At 43.8% G+C, this 17,007-nt stretch overlaps 1 protein-coding gene across 4 annotated transcripts in view; it reads right to left on the minus strand.

The window, feature by feature from the left end:
• dnah5 (dynein, axonemal, heavy chain 5) overlaps positions 1-6,451 on the minus strand; it is a 610,401-nt gene extending 603,950 nt beyond the window's left edge. For all 4 annotated transcript variants that reach the window (XM_068058833.1, XM_068058843.1, XM_068058824.1 and 1 more), the window contains exon 1: positions 6,105-6,451. In XM_068058833.1, coding sequence (XP_067914934.1) covers positions 6,105-6,242 — 138 coding nt within the window. In that variant the 5' untranslated portion in view covers positions 6,243-6,451. The remainder of the gene's footprint in view (positions 1-6,104) is intronic.
• Positions 6,452-17,007: the final 10,556 nt, after the last annotated feature.

Consider the following 17,007-nt stretch of genomic DNA (forward strand, 5'->3'; position numbering starts at 1 on the left):
CACATCTCAAAAAATAAATGGAGTTGAGACTTACTGCTAAACAGTATGCTATATGACAAACAAATGTGGTGAAGATTCCCACCTATCCAACCTACTTCTGAAGATAAACTAGCCTTTAAAAGTTTCTATTAATGATGAACAACAAGCTCAGGTATCAGCCATGTTACCTTGTGTTTTGTTACTGTAAGCAGGGCCCTCCATATGTGAAATTAATACAGTTGGCAGCATGTTTGGCAACCCACAGTTTGAGCTTGTGAAAATAACAATGATTCAGACTGTTTAATAGTTTTGCAACACCTGACTTAATTTATTCTTTTCTCCTCAGCTCTCATGAGCTGGATTACTATACCATCTATCGTGGTATCCAAAAAAAGGTTCCAAGATAGATTCCTAGTCAGTGCCAAGTTAACCACCTGCTCAAAAGTGGCTGCAGACATGATTGGCTTTGGTTGTGAAATCCCTCACACTTAGGCTCACACTTAAAAGAATGGTCGCAATGCACAGAGGCATGATAGTGCCTATAGGAATGTACCCTAGCATAAATCAGCAGCTCAAGAAGTGGAGGCAAAATCATAACAATATAATAATGCATGAAGCAAGGTTCCGATTAAGATTTCTTCTTTTGCTTACTAGACTATCACAGAGATTCCCCCAACCAGTTAATCTCCTGAGGTAAAGTTCAACATAAATATTACATAATCTCCAAAACTAATAAAGTAAAACTCCAGAGGATTGATTCACCCTACATTTGAGTGGCGCAGTGGTTAGCACCGCAGCCTCATAGCTCCAGCGACCCAGGTTCGGTTCTGGGTACTGCCTGTGTGGAGTTTGCAAGTTCTGCCTGTGACCATATGGGTTTCTGCCGGGTGATCCGGTTTCCTCCCACAGCCAAAGCCCTGCAGGTTGATAGGTAAATTGGCCATTGTAAATTGCCCCTAGTGTAGGTAGGAGAATTGAGGGAAGGTGGAGATGTGGTAGGGAATATGGGATTAATGTAGGATTAGTATAAATGGGTGGTTGATGGTCAGCACAGACTTGGTGGGCCAAAGGGCCTGTTTCAGTGCTGTATCTCTCTATTTCTGTTATTCAACACTGGTTGAATGTCTTCAAGAGATATTACCCTTTCTCTAGCTGCCAATGTCTCAGTGGCAAAGGAAGCACTGTGGCCCATGGAGTATTTGATCATCTCAATCTATACCTATTACTGTGACCAGACAACACACTTCTATCACTTACTTTTACTTGTACCAAGGGTTCCATTGTTCATCTCAGGAGATGACTTCCAATAACACTGCCTGGCCAGCAGACCACCAGCATACCCATATAGCTATATATCTCAAGAGATGAAAACACACCAACCCATCCGATGGAGGAAGCTCACAAAAGTATGACAAAACAGCCAAATAAAATAGAAACATAGAAAAATAGGAGCAGGAATAGGCCATTTGGCCCTTCAAGTCTGTACCGCCATTCAATACGATCATCGCTGATCATCCAAACTCAGGTTCCGCTTTCTCCTTGTATCCCTTGATCTCTTTAGCCCTAGAAGTCCAATGGATACCAAAGTGACAACTGCAACAAGACATCTAAATACTAATGCTATTCACCAGAATTAAGTCTTCTCGGTTGACTGTAAGTTAGTACAAAAGGCTCACTCCACGTAATTCTAAATTATGTATATTTAACCAAGTATACTGTATACCATGAAAACATATGAATATAAAACTGTTGCATAAGCTAAACAATATTTTCCAGTAAAAAATAATATATTTAGGATTTCCATTCTTTTTGAGGGCTGCTAAATGTTGAAACCCTCACATTTTCCTTCTCCTCACCTACATACTCTAGATAATTCTATGCTAACCAAATGTTTGTTTCAACAACACTGTCACAATTAAACAGGGAGCTTAAATTAACTGATTAATATATCCCTGCAGTCATAGTCATAACAAGAACAGAATAAATTATCATTGTCACTGCTTTCAGAAGACTTTTTTCTATCACTACATGCTGAACCATCTTCATTATCTTTAAGCCTTCATGCTTTTCTTCCCATTGTTTGGCCTACAGTATTAAATGTAGTATCCGTATTTATTTCTGTATATACAAATATTAGAATTTTTCATTATTCAATTTTGTCCCTCAGGCAGTCCCCAGCAAGTTTTGTCTATAAAAGACGAGGTCAGAACTGAACTTGATACCATTGAAGGAGAAAAGATTGAATGGGGACACAATTCAGGTCTTGACAATGCACAGTTAACGTAACATCAAAGGCTATGGGCCCCGGCAACAGTCCGGCAATAGTACTGAAGACCTGTGCTCCAGAACTTGCCGCGCCCCTAGCCAAGCTGTTCCAGTACAGCTACAACACTGACATCTAGCTGGCAACAGGGGGAGGTGGTGGCGTAATGGTATTGTCACTGGACTAGTAACCCAGAGACCCAAAGTATTGCTCTGGGGACATGGGTTCAAATCCCACCACAGCAGAATGTGGAATTTGAATTCAATTAATAAATCTGGAATCAAAAAGCTAGTCTAATGATGGCCATGAAACCATTGCCGATTGTTGTAAAAACCCATCTGGTTCACTAATGTCCTTTAGGGAAGGAAATCTGCTGTCCATACCTGGTCTGGCCTACATGTGACTCCAGACCCACAGCAATATGGTTGACTCTTACATGCCCTCTGAAATGGCCTAGCAAGCCACTCAGTTAGGGCAATTAGGGATGGGCAATAAATGCTGGCCTGGCCAGCGACGCCCACATCCGATGAATGAATTTTTTTTAAATGTGGAAAATTGCCCAGGTATGTCCTTTACACAAAAAGCAGGACAAGTTCAACCAGGCCAATTACCGCCCCATCAGTTTACTCTCAATTATCAGTAAAGTGATGGAAGGTGTCGTCAATAGTGCTATCAAGCAGCACTTACTTAGCAATAACCTGCTCACTGACACTCAGTTTGGGTTCTGCCAGGGCCACTCAGCTACTAACCTCATTACAGCCTTGGTTCAAACATGGACAAAAGAGCTGAACTCAAGGAGAGAGTGACTGCCCTTGACATCAAGGCAGCATTTGACTGAGTATGGCATCAAGGAGCCCTAGCAAAACTGGAGTCAATGGGAATCAGGGGGAAACTCTCCACTGGTTGGAGTCGTACCTAGCGCAAAGGAGGATGGTTGTAGTTGTTGGAGGTCAATCATCTCAACTGCAGGAGTTCCTCAGGGTAGTGTCCTAGGCGCAACCATCCTCAGCTGCTTCATCAATAACCTTCCTTCAATCATAAGGTCAGAAGTGGAGATATTCGCTGATGATTGCACAATGTTCAGCACCATTCACGACTCCTCAGATACTGAAGCAATCCGTGTAGAAATGCAGCAAGACCTGGACAATATTCAGGTTTGGGCTGATAAGTGGCAAGTAAAATTCGCGCCACACAAGTGCCAGGCAATGACTATCCCAAACAAGAGAGAATCTAACCATCTCCCCTTGACAGTCAATGGCATTACGATCGCTGAATCCCCCACTATCAACATTCTGGGGGTTACCATTGACCAGAAACTGAACTGCAGCAGCCATATCAATACTGTGGCTACAAGGGCAGGTCAGAGGCTAGGAATCCTGAGGAGAGTAACTCATCTCCTGACTCCCCAAAGCCTGTCCACCATCTACAAGGCATAAGTCAGAAGTGTGATGGAATACTCTTCGCTTGCCTGGTTGGGTGCAGCTCCAACAACACTCAAGAAGCTCGACACCATCTAGGACAAAGCAGCCCACTTGGTTGGCACCACATCCACAAACATTCACTCCGTCTATCACTGGCGCACAGTGGCAGCAGTGTGTACCATCTACAAGATGCACTACAGCGACGCACCAGACAGCACCTTCCAAACCCGCGGCCTCTACCACCTAGAAGGACAAGAGCAGTAAATGCATGGGACCACCACCATCTGCAGCTTCCCCTCCAAACCACACACCATCCTGAGTTGGAACTTTATCGCCATTCCTTCACTGTCACTGGGTCAAAATCCTGGAACTCCCTTCCTAACAGCACTGTGGGTGTATACCTACCCCACGTGGACTGCAGCGGTTCAAGAAGACAGCTCACCACCACCTTCTCAAGGGCAATTAGGGATGGGCAATAATGCTGGCGTAGCCAAAAATGAAAAGATTAATGGACTCATTTTATGAATTCACACTCCTAGATGAAAAATCATGGAAAACACACACCAGAAATTCGTATATCTAGTCCGAGCATGCAAATTTTCATACTGGGTGTGCAAATTCATAAAACTGTTAGTTAGAAATGTAGTAATACCTACAACATAACAGCTATGTGGAATAAACTAAAGCTGTTAATGTTATTTCAGTTAACTCATTTTAAAATGAGTTGGGTGAATATGATAATGACAGACATGCATTAATAGTTTACTTAGGTCTAGTCCTGTAGGGACCATAAACATGCTTTCTGTATAATATACTCAAAATTGTAATGTTCAACAGATATCCAAGAGTTTAAGCTCACTTCTCTTATGAGTAACATAGTAATTAGAATCATATAGCACAAAGGGATGCTATTTGGCCCATTGTGCCTGTTCTGGCTCTTACAAGAGTTATCCAATTAGTCCCACTCCCCCTGTTCTTTACCCATAGCCTTTCAAATGTTTCCTTTTCGAGTATCCATCTGTCATGCTAAGCCCCCACCTGCCAAGAATGAGGCACATCAATTTTGTCACGAACATTGATTTTTAACTGTTGTTGGAGTGAGGAAATGACTTGTTACACACATCAGCCATGGCTGGAAAAAAACATTTACATACTAACAGACATCAAGGTGAGGAAGTGCATTTTAGGGCCTGCTAAGGAATATACAATCCACAAGGGCCAGGACTGATTAGACCAGCTGGTCACATGACTAACTGGCTGTTCCAGCGTCTTTTGAACTAGCCACAGAGCGTTTCAACTCAGAAAGACTGTTTGCTCCTGGACTGAAAAGATCTCTCCTGTCTGCTCCCATCTATTTCTCACAGAACTCCAAATCCACTGAAGACACATGAAGCCCAAGAGAGAAAAGTCTCCTACACCAAGAAAGGTTTAAGAAGAATACTGGGCCCCAACGAAAAGCAAGATCTACCTACAATCACGGACTCTGCAGTGAGCTCGAAGAACTGTAACAAAAACTCTTCAGATATTGCCTCAATCTTTTCCACTTTATTTTTTCCCTTCTGCTCTTTTCTGTCTCTATTTGCATGTGTGTATCATGTATGCATACTAGCGTGGGCGCATTGTGTATCCGTAGGCATCGACTGAATGAGAGTTTAAGTTTAATAAATTTCAACTTTTCTTCTTTAAACCTAAGAAAACCTGTTTGTGCTGGTTTCTTTGCCTTTTAATTGGAAAGCGGTGAACAAGGATTCACCAAGGGGGAGCTAAAAACACTGTTGTTTAAAGTTAAACCCTGTTACGGTAAGACCAGGTGAAGGCTGAAAGGGACCCTTAGACACCCTTCTCACCTGGTTGTAACACCATCCATTTCCCTTTTGTAAGTTACTATGGAATCTGTTGCCACCACCCTGTCAGGCAGTGCATTCCAGATCATAACAACTCGCTGCATAAAAAAACATTTTTCCTCACCTCCCTTCTATTTCTTCTGCCAATTACCTTAAATGTATGTCTTCTGATCAGTGACACTACTGCATTGAAACAATTTCTCCTTATTTATTCTATCTAAAGCATTCATGATTTTGAACACTTCTATTACATCATCCCTTAACTTTCTCTGCTCTAAGGAGAACAACCCCAGCATCTCCAGTCTCTCCAACATAGTGTAGAGACTGGTACCATTCTAGAAAATCTCCTCTGCACCTTCTCTAAGGCCCTGACATCCTTCCTGAAGTATGATGTTCAGAACTGAAGCTGGGGCCTAACCACTGATTCATAATTTTTTTTACCAAAAACAACAACTTGTGAACAAACTTCCATCAGGGGAGGGGATTTGTCAAGGTGCGATGTGGATACGGCCTCCTCACACGAGTCACTGAGAAAAATCGAACCAAGTGATTCTGTAGTTCTGTTGGCTTAAATGAAAGGGAAAGCTTTTGACAAACCTTGATCTCTTTTCTATTCTCTCCGGGTGATAGGGGTTGAGGGGCTCTGCTCTTGAGAGCTGTGACTCCGGCTTTCAGGCAGAGAGTGGCGGCGCTGGCTGCACGGATGCTTCTGCGCTGTCCCCGGGTCTCCTCCATTCTCTCCACTGGCACCTCAAAGACTCGCAGTGCTGCTTTCACTGGCTGAGGGCAGCCTGGGATGAGGACATGCTCCCCTCTCCACTGCCTGCCTGGCCGCACTCACTTTCTCTTACTCTGTTACTGCTCGGCGACTGGTTATCTCAACTGCTGCAAAGTTTCATTTGTTTCTTTAAGATCGACTTTTACTTCCTCCTGATGTGTTGAAACAAGTTCGAGTCTCTCTTTGCCCTCGTGCTGTTCCGCTTTACCGCACCTCAGGAAACCTGGCCAGACAACAGAATTAGTCTCCAAGCAACAGCCGCTCTGTAGGGGGTTGGCGACCAAAGGAAAGGGACAAACCGGACAAGCAGCAGTCGCCACAATTCGCTTAGCTGGAGGAACAGCACCTCATTTATCGATTAGGCACGCTACAGTTTACCGGACTGAACACTCAGTTTAATAATGTCAGATCATGAGTGCCCCCCCCCTTTTTTTTATTTTAGTTTGTTTCATCATTAATTTTTTTTTAACCATGTGCCTGCCCACTGTTTTTTTCATGTTTGTGCTTTTGGCTAGGGCTTTCGTTATTCTGTCATTTAACACTTTTTCTGCACTACCGTTTTGTCTTTCACTACACCATTAACACACTCTGCCTTTGCCCCATGATCTCTTTGTTAGTTATTCTCTTGTGACCCTCTGTCCTATCAACACCTTCCCTTTTGTTCGCTTTTGCCCCACCCCTGCTATATTTGCTTAAAACCTCTTACATTTCTAACCTTTGCCAGTTCTGATGAAGGGTCACTGGCCTGAAACGTTAACTCTGCTTCTCTCTCCACAGATGCTGCCAGACCTGCTGTGTATTTCCAGCACGTTTTGTTTTTAATTCACTTAGCTTTGTGCCCAATAAAACAGGCTAGCTCGGTAATATCCTTGAGTGGGAGATTTCTCTTTAACCCGAGTTATAGGGCATTTGTTTTTCAGGCTGTGGGTGTTAGAAGTGCTTAATAAAAAAAGCATCAATTATGTAGTTTTTCAATATAGACAAACCATGGCTGGTTTGGAGAATTCTAAGCATGAAATGCATCAATTCTTAATGTTGACCAAGAATTTATCCAATCGCTTGATAAGAGTCGATGCATCGTTCCGGTTCAGCAATCAACCTGAATTACCATTGGTGTGAGCATAGTTTAAGGAACAGAATAGGGTGGGACTTATTGTACTTGACTCTCACTACCTGTGCACCATAGCACTACAGTCTCTGCTGTTCCTGGCTCTGGCGGTACCTCGATGTCATGAACTTTAAATACCATATCCACACCATTGCTGGGACTATCCCTAAACATTGACTCCTGTCTTCATCACCACGAGAAACTATTTCTCAAATTCTCTTCGAAACCAGTCATCCCTCCTTTCTGGTCACCAATTTACAGCTAATCCAGAACTCAATGGCCTGAATCCTCTCCCGCACTTATTCCTGCACGCCACCGTACCAGTCCTTCCGTGCACCCTCGGCACTTGATTTACACCCTCCTCCTCCTCATTTTCAAATTCCTCCGTTCCTCTGAGTGGATTATAACTTGTCGCCTGTTCTCTCTCAAACTACGCCTGGCTACCACACTCTCTGCTTCCGACAAGTTATAGTAATGTATAACCAACCATTTCTCGTAGTGGCAAAATCTCTTCAAATTTTATTGAGATTAGTGATGCCCGATGATATTGTTCAGTGAGTTGTAAGATACACTCTTTTATAATGTGAGACTGGTAAGCAATCATTTATTTTATTCCCAGCAGAGCTAAGGGGACACCCCTCCTCCCTCCACCCTCAAAACAGAGTTTCTCTTTCTCTCTACCCCGACCACCCCATCTCAACAAATGTGAGTTTTTTTTTCTCTGCCTCAACTTGTTCTCTTTTCCCCTTAAAGTCTTTCTCTCTCAAGCGATTCTCTCCAAGCCCCATAACAAATAACAGAAGAAAAACAGAAAGTAAACAGAGGGAAAAAAAAGTAGGGATGAAACTTAGGAATAGCGCTATAGCGTTACTTTCAATGTCATGAATTTCTGCACGCCTATAAAGGTTAGTGGTAAAAATGAGCTAAAACAATGCAATAAGTCTTTCCAGTTTATATAGCACCACTTCTTAAGTTGGTCCTGCTCCTGAGTGTTGCCTATGACTGATCATACCCCTGAGAATCAGTGGGGGACTCTGGAGTATCACTGGGTGGCCTGGTCCAACTTCTTTGATAGCTACACTCTCCCTAAGTTTATCACTGAATATGGGTGCCACTTAGGAGTAGGAACAGGCCTTAGGTAGCACTTAGAAATGGAGCTTGGAATTTTGAGCTATACCATTACATGAAATGAAAGAAAAGTCCTCCATTTTGTAAAACTTTTTTATTAGTTGTTACACTTTGATAATGTTTTATTTTCAATTGATTCAAAATGTTTATTTTAATTGTTTGCATTGAAATGTTTTGAAACAGTTCGCTGCAGGCTGTATGCCAAAGTTAATGCTCTACATTGTGTATTTTGAAAATATGTTTATGAACGTTGGTTCACATATTACAGTCTAATTTGTCACCAACTATTGAAAAAATAATTCTAAAAAACAGATCAAATAATCTAAATTTATTTCCACGTGCTCTTCAATTTATATCTTCATGTGGTTCCGGGGAATGAGATTAATTAAAATATTTTAGCACTGTAGTCATAAGGCACTGAAACAGGCCCTTCAGCCCACCAAGTCTGTGCCAACCATCAACCACCCATTTATACTAATCCTACATTAATCCCATATTCCCTACCACATCCCCACAATTCTCCTACCACTACCTCCACTAGGGGCAATTCACAATGGCCAATTTACCTATCAACAAGCCAAAGTTATTTCATTAAAAATATAGTCGAATCCCTAATACTGCATTTTTGCATCATTTTAAAATGTATTTACGTATTGTGTCATGTTAGAAATACCTTGATTTCCAGATGCATCGAATGGTAGTATATCATAATCTTTGCCTTTCTGGTTCAGTGTCTATTTTCTTACCTCTATCTGTGAAGCAATTGGAATGCTTTAATGTTTAGAAGCATTATATAATTATTGTTGTATTTCATTTGAGTAGTACTGTGTTCCCATTTGTTGTCATATTTATCTTCTGACATTAGCATCACATGAAGCAAATATTTCAGTAATTGACATTTATGTATGATCATGGTTATCACAGAATCACAGAATTGTTACAGCGCAGAAGGAGGCCATTCGGATCATCGTATCCACACCGGCTCTCCAAAGGAGCAAATCACTGGGCTGAATTTTTACAGCTCACCACCGATATTGGCAGTGAGCTTCAAAAACAGCGCGGCGCACGCATGACATGTGCACTGCTGAGTCGCGGCGATATTTAGCATCACAGTGGGCTCATTTACATGGAGGGGGCAGAATGCCCACCCCCGATGACGTAGAGCGGGCAGGTGCTCCATCCTCGGCAACAGCGTCTGGCACCATTTTTAAAGAACTTCAAGCCCTTCAGGGCCAAAACGTAAAAGTAAAATGTTAATAGCACTTTGAATCCCCTCTCCCAACACCCCCCCCCCACCCCCCGCAATGAGTAATCAATCTATAAATTGCTTTTTCCCACAAAAAAAACTTTTATTCCGATTTTATTCCCCCCCGAACTTCATAAACTTTGACCCTCAACCTCTTCCTACCATCCCTGCAACCAATAGCAAATGTTTTCCCCGCTCCACCTCCACCCCCCGCCCTGAAAACTTCACTCCTCCTCCTCCCCACCAGTGTTCTGCCTAGGATCTCAGAATGGAGATCCGAAGGTGCAGGAGTTCTGGCAACTGGCCGGAATATAGGTGTGGGATGGCCGTTAGGGTGGGGTAAGTGATTATGCATTAATTAACATTTATTTAAATATTTAAAATAAGGTTCTGTCAGCGAATGGTGGGGAGTGGGGGGGGGGGGGGGGCGCCATGAGGCCTCGCCACTGCTGGTAATATAGGGCGAGGCCAGAGGCAGACCTGTCCCGGAGATATTTTCTGGGCCCCCCCCTCCATGACCCCTGATGTCGGGGATCTGGTAAAATCCAGCCCACTTAGTGCCATTCCCCCGCCTTCTCCCCGTAACCCTGCACAGTCCTCATTCTCATATAACAGTCTAATTCCCTTTTGAATGCTTCAATTGAAACTGCCTCCACCACACTCTCAGGCAGCGCATTCCAGACCTTAACCACTCGCTGCGTGAAAAAGTATTTCCTTATATCGCTTTTGCTTCTCTTACCAAATACTTTAAATCTGTGCCGTTTCATTCTTAATCCTTTTACGAGTGGGAACAGTTTCTCACTGTCTACTCTGTCCAGACCCCTCATGATTTTGAATACCTCTATCAAATCTCCTCTCAACCTTCTCCAAAGAAAACAGTCCTAACTTCTCCAATCTATCTTCATTACTGAAGTTCCTCATCCCTGGAATCATTCTAGTGAATCTTTTCTGTACTCTCTCCAATGCCCTCACATCTTTCCAAAAGTGTGGCACCCAGAACTGCAATACTCCAGCTGAGGCCGATCTTATATAACTTCAACAAAATTTCCTTGCTCTTGTACTCTTGCCCAGAGGATACTGTATGCTTCATTAACTGCTCTCTCAACCTATCCTGCCATCTTCAATGACTTATGCACATATACACCCAGGTAGGTCCCTCTGCTCCTGCACCCGCTTTAGAATTGTACCCTTTATTTTATATTGTGTCTCCATGTTCATTCTACCAAAATGTATCACTTCACATTTGTCTGCATTGAACTTCATCTGCCACTTGTCTGCACATTCCACCAATTTGTCTATGTTCTTTTGAAGTTCTACACTATTCTCCTCACAGTTCACAATGCTTCCAAGTTTTGCATCATCTGCAAACTTTGAAATTGTGCCCTGTACACCAAGGTCTAGGTCATTAGCATATTACAGGAAAAGCAAGGGTCCCAATACTTACCCCTGGGGAGCTCCACTACAAACCTTCCTCCAGCCCGAAAAACATCCATTAACCACTACTCTTTGTTTCCTGTCACTCAGCCAATTCCATATCCATGTTACTACTGTCCCTTTTATTCCATGAGCTATAACTTTGCTCACAAGTCTGTTGTGCGGCACTGTATCAAATGCCTTTTGAAAGTCCATGTACACCACATGAACTGCATTGCCCTCATCAACCCTCTCTGTTACCTCCTCAAAAAACCCCCAGCAGGGTAGTTAAACATGATTTTCCCATAGGAAATCCATGCTGGCTTTCCTTAATTAACCCACATTTGTCCATGTGACTATTAATTTTGTCCCGAATTATTCTTTCTAGAAGTTTCCCCACCACCAAAGTTAAACTGACTGGCCTGTAGTTGCTGGACTTACCTTTACACCCTTTTTTTGAACAAGGGTGTAACATTTGTAATTCTCCAGTCCTCTGGCACCACCCCCAAGTCGAAAGAAGACTGAAAAATTATGGCCAGGGCCTCTGCCATTTCCACCCTCACTTCCCTCAATATCCTTGGATGTATCTCATGTGGTCCTGGTGTTTTATCCACTTTAAGTACAGATAGCCTATCTAATACTTCCTCTTTATCAATTTTAAATCCTTCTAGGGCTGGATTATAAGAGCCACTGCTGATCTTGGTGGCGAGCTCAAAAAATGTCAGCGCGCACATGTGGGGGCTATACACCAAACAGCCGCCATAATCTCCCAGGCGGCAGTTCATTTAAATAGCCAGGGCGGCACCCACCACCCCCCCCCCACAACCCCCCACCCCCACCACCACCACAATTAAGTGGAGAGGGCAGGATGTCCATCCCCGGCAATTTTTAAAGCTATGCCCCGCAAAAGTTATCAAATAAATTTATAACGCCCCTTTCCCACCCCAAATAACAATTACATTCATGATTTGCCCTTCCCCCCCCCCCCCCCCACATAATACGTACCTTCTAAATCTGACCTCCCCCCCCCCACAACCCCACCAGACTACTCAAAGTTTAAAGTTCACCCCTTCCCACCATCTCCTACACCCATTCCATTTATTTGACCCTGGCCCCCCTTCTCCGCACTGAAAATCTTAACTCCTCTCCCCTCCCCACCAATGTCATGCTGGCTTTCCCTGCATGGGGAATTGAAAGCACTGGAGTGCCGGCCGCCACGCCAAACATCACAGCAGGCCCGGAAATTTTAAGGTAAGTTGATTTAAATTTATGCATGTCAGTAATTTAAATATTTAAATCCAGGTCTTGTCACCCAGCAGCGGGGGGTGGGGGTGGCCTCCACAGAGCCTTGCTGCTGCTGGAAGGATCGGGCCAGGCCCTCCCAGAGCGGCCTCCGTGGCAGAACACTGCCAGAACCATCTTCCGGTCTCTCTACGCCATGGAGCCTGACATCGTGGGCTTGGTTAAATCCAGCCCCTCTTTCACCATTGCCTGGGTTGCATATTCTTTCTTGGTAAAGACAGATGTAAAGTATTCATTTATTAACTCAGCTATGCCTCTTGTCTCCACACATAAATGCCCTTTATGGTCCCTAATTTGCCCCACACCTCCTTTTACCAAACTTTTACTATTTATTTGTCTATACAATAAATTGGGATTCCCTTTAATGTTAGCTGCCAGTCTCTTTTCATCCTCTCTCTTTGCTTCTCTTTTTTGCTTTTTCACTTCCCCTCTGGACCTTCAATCACCATTGCCTGGGTTGCATCTTCTTCCTTGGTAAAGACAGGTGCAAAGTATTCATTTAACACCTAAGCTATGCCCTCTGCCTCCATGAGTAAATCCCTTTTATGGTCCCTATTCTGTCCCACTCCTCCTTTTAATCATCCTTTTACTATAAACAAGTACTTACAAAATCTTTCTATAATACTTACAAAATTGACAAATACCAGGAAGCAAAGGCCAAAACTGCACCAATTGGCTGTACTAAAGGTTATAGAGAAGGATCAAATATAATTGGGCATGCAGCCTACCTTCTTACCACATGTCACTTTAACCCATTGTGTCAAGAAAAACAATATGCCAAATAAGGAATATTAATTTATCAGTTGGAAACTTAAACTTTTAATGGAAAAAATCGTGCAGTTAACTTTTAAAAAACTGGCAGCCAAGATGGCCACCTCAATTTGCATCTGAAACACCATTCCACATTCCAAGGCCCAACAGAAGACAGAGGTCTGAGGAGCATGGATGCAGAACATGGGTGGCACAGTGGCGCAGTGGTTAGCACCGCAGCCTCACAGCTCCAGTGACCCGGGTTCAATTCTGGGTACTGCCTGTGTGGAGTTTGCAAGTTCTCCCTGTGTCTGCGTCGGTTTTCGTCGGGTGCTCTGGTTTCCTCCCACAGCCAAAGACTTGCAGGTTTATAGGTAAATTGTCCATTATAAATTGCCCCTAGTGTAGGTAGGTGGTAGGGGAATATAGGGACAGGTGGGGATGTGGTAGGAATATGGGGTTAGTGTAGGATTAGTATAAATGGGTGGTTGATGGTCAGCACAGACCCAGTGGGCCGAAGGGCCTGTTTCAGTGCTGTATCTCTAAATAAATAAAAAAAAAATAAAAGAACAATGGCTTGCTCTAAGTGATTGAATTACCTAAGATTGCTTCATTAGCACAACATTCAAGGCAATCCTAACACCTTGACTTTGAAAGAGCAAACCCTCCAAGTGTAAATATTGGTATCCTGGGGCCCGGGGTGCCAATTCCAAACCTTGAATCTCATTAGAAGGTTCCAGAGAATACCTTGAGGCAATCATGTGTCCATCTCTGTAAAAGCTGGGAGTTTCCTTGAACAAAGAGAGACAAGCCAGTAACTCAGATGGTGCAGCAGCAGAAAGGCTATGTGCTCTCTCCAGATAACACCACAAGTTTGAAAACCGTCTGTGATTATGGACCCTCCAAGCCTACAGATTGCTACAAACAGATACCAGTGGAAGAGAACCACCCACAAGGCTCCCCCTTGTCCCTCTCCTTGTTTGACCGCAACAGGGTTTATTTCTTTTAAACAGTGAATGTGCTTACCAATTCAGTGAGTGTTTAACACTTATATGTGCTACGATCATAAAAGAATCAATCGGACAGGTTTCTTGAGTTTAAACAAGAAAAAGGTTAGTTTATTGTACTTAAAATCAAAACCCAATCTAAGTAAAAATAATAAACCAGGATCCAACTTTCACACACATACATGAGAATCACACACACACAAACAGATTACAGAGTGATGAATAGATTGGTTGGATTAGAGTCCAGAACAAATAAAAGAATGTAAAGTCCGTGGTGTCTGGTAATTCAGTCATCTTCCAGATGAGCTCGTGGTACTGAAGTTTCTGGCTGGTAGATGTGGTTACCTGATTCAGAGTTTTCTTGGAGACAGCGATGTAGGTGGTTTTCTCCCTGGAATCTCTGTCTGCAGCAATGATAGACTTGGATGTTTTGCAGCCCGCAGCCAGAGTTCAAAACTTATAGCGTTGCATGGAGAAAGAGAGAGAGATAGCCCCACTGGGATCCTGCACTGGTTAGCTCAGATGATTATCTGACATGTCCAAAAGAAACTCCAAGATTTCACACAGATGGAGACATTGTCACATGATTGTCCCAGTGTATTCTCTTTTGCACTTTAATGAGATCCAAGTCTTAAGATTTCCAATCTCTCTCAGGTCTTATTGTTTCAATGTTTACCCCTTGAGGTTCACCTCCACTAGTGTTAATGTTCCAAGATGGCTTTGAATGTCTTGCTAATGAAAGTGATACCAGGTAGCTCATTCAACTGCTCAAGCCATTGTTCTGGATGAGGGCTATTCAAACATGCATCTCCACCTTGATACCTTGGAATGTGAGGTATTTCAATGCAAATAGCAGTGGACATCTTAGCTGCTTTCTTTTTAAAAGTTGAATTTAGGTTTGCAGCTTTCTTTTTAAAAGTTTAATTTAGGTTTCCAACCGATGAATTAAAAGTCATCATTCAGCATACCACATTTTCATGACACCCGCATCTACCCCCTTCCCAAGAGCCACAAACAGGACTTCCGTGTTAGATCTATAATTTCAGACTGTTCTTGCCCCATGGAACTGATTTCTTCCTACCTTATTCAACTTTTCCTTCCCTTGTCCAGTCTCTTCCCACCTACATCCACGACTCTTCTGATGCCCTCGACCATTTTAACAGTTTCCAATTTCCTGGCCTGCCCATCTCCTTTTCACTATGGACATCCAATCCTTCTACACCACCATTCTCCACCATGACAGCCTGAGGGCTCTCAATTCTTCCTTGAATGGAGACCCAACCAGTTCCCGTGCACCATCACCCTCCTTCTTGTACTCACATTGAACAACTCCCCTTTTGATTTCATTCACTTCCTCCAAATAAAAGGTGCTGCTATGAGAACCTGTATGGGCCGAACAATGCCTGACTTTTTGTGGGATATGTGGAACATTCTTTGTTCCAGTCCTATGGGGCTCCCCTCCCTTACCTCTTCTTCCAGTACTTTGATGACTGCATCATTGCTGTTTCCTGTTCTTGTCCTGAACTGGAAAATATTATCAACTTTGCTTCCAATTTCCACCCTTTCCTCACTTTCACAAGGATCATCATGAAAAGAGTCCGGAGTGTGGTGAGAGGCTTCCTTGAAAAGAGCGTGGAGAGTGGAGAGAGGCTTAATTGAAAAGAGCGCAGACAGTGGGTAGAGGCTTCATTAAACAGAATGCGGACAGTGGGGACAGGCTTCATTGAAAAGAGCACAGAGAGCAGGAAGAGGCTTCATTGAAAAGAGCACGGAGAGCGGGGAGAGCCTTCATTTAAAAGAGCACAGAGAGCAGGAAGAGGCTTCATTGAAAAGAGCAGGGAGAGCGGGGAGAGGCTTCATTGTAAATAGTGTGGAGAGCGGGGAGAGGCTTCATTGAAAAGAGCGTGGAGAGCGGGGAGAGGCTTCATTGAAAAGAGCGGGGAGAGGCTTCATTGAAAAGAGCGCAGACAGTGGGTAGAGGCTTCATTAAACAGAACGCGGACAGTGGGGACAGGCTTCATTGAAAAGAGCACAGAGAGCAGGAAGAGGCTTCATTGAAAAGAGCACGGAGAGCGGGGAGAGCCTTCATTTAAAAGAGCACAGAGAGCAGGAAGAGGCTTCATTGAAAAGAGCAGGGAGAGCGGGGAGAGGCTTCATTGTAAATAGCGTGGAGAGCGGGGAGAGGCTTCATTGAAAAGAGCGTGGAGAGCGGGGAGAGGCTTCATTGAAAAGAGCGTGGAGAGCGGGGAGAGGCTTCATTGAAAAGAGCGTGGAGAGCGGGGAGAGGCTTCATTGAAAAGAGCGTGGAGAGCGGGGAGAGGCTTCATTGAAAAGAGCGTGGAGAGCAGGGAGAGGCTTCATTGAAAAGAGCATGGAGAGCGGGGAGAGGCTTCATTGAAAAGAGCATGGACAGCGGGGAGAGGCTTCATTGAAAAGAGCATGGAGAGCGGGAGAGGCTTCAATGTAAAGAGCATGGCGAGCGGGGAGAGGCTTCATTGAAAAGAGCACAGAGAGCAGGAAGAGGCTTCATTGAAAAGAGCAGGGAGAGGCTTCATTGTAAATAGCGTGGAGAGCGGGGAGAGGCTTCATTGAAAAGAGCGTGGAGAGCGGGGAGAGGCTTCATTGAAAAGAGCGTGGAGAGCGGGGAGAGGCTTCATTGAAAAGAGCATGGACAGCGGGGAGAGGCTTCATTGAAAAGAGCATGGAGAGCGGGAGAGGCTTCAATGTAAAGAGCGTGGAGAGCGGGGAGAGGCTTCATTGAAAAGAGC

This window comes from Heterodontus francisci, chromosome 2, assembly GCF_036365525.1.
Source record: "Heterodontus francisci isolate sHetFra1 chromosome 2, sHetFra1.hap1, whole genome shotgun sequence".
Taxonomy (NCBI): Eukaryota; Metazoa; Chordata; class Chondrichthyes; order Heterodontiformes; family Heterodontidae; genus Heterodontus; species Heterodontus francisci.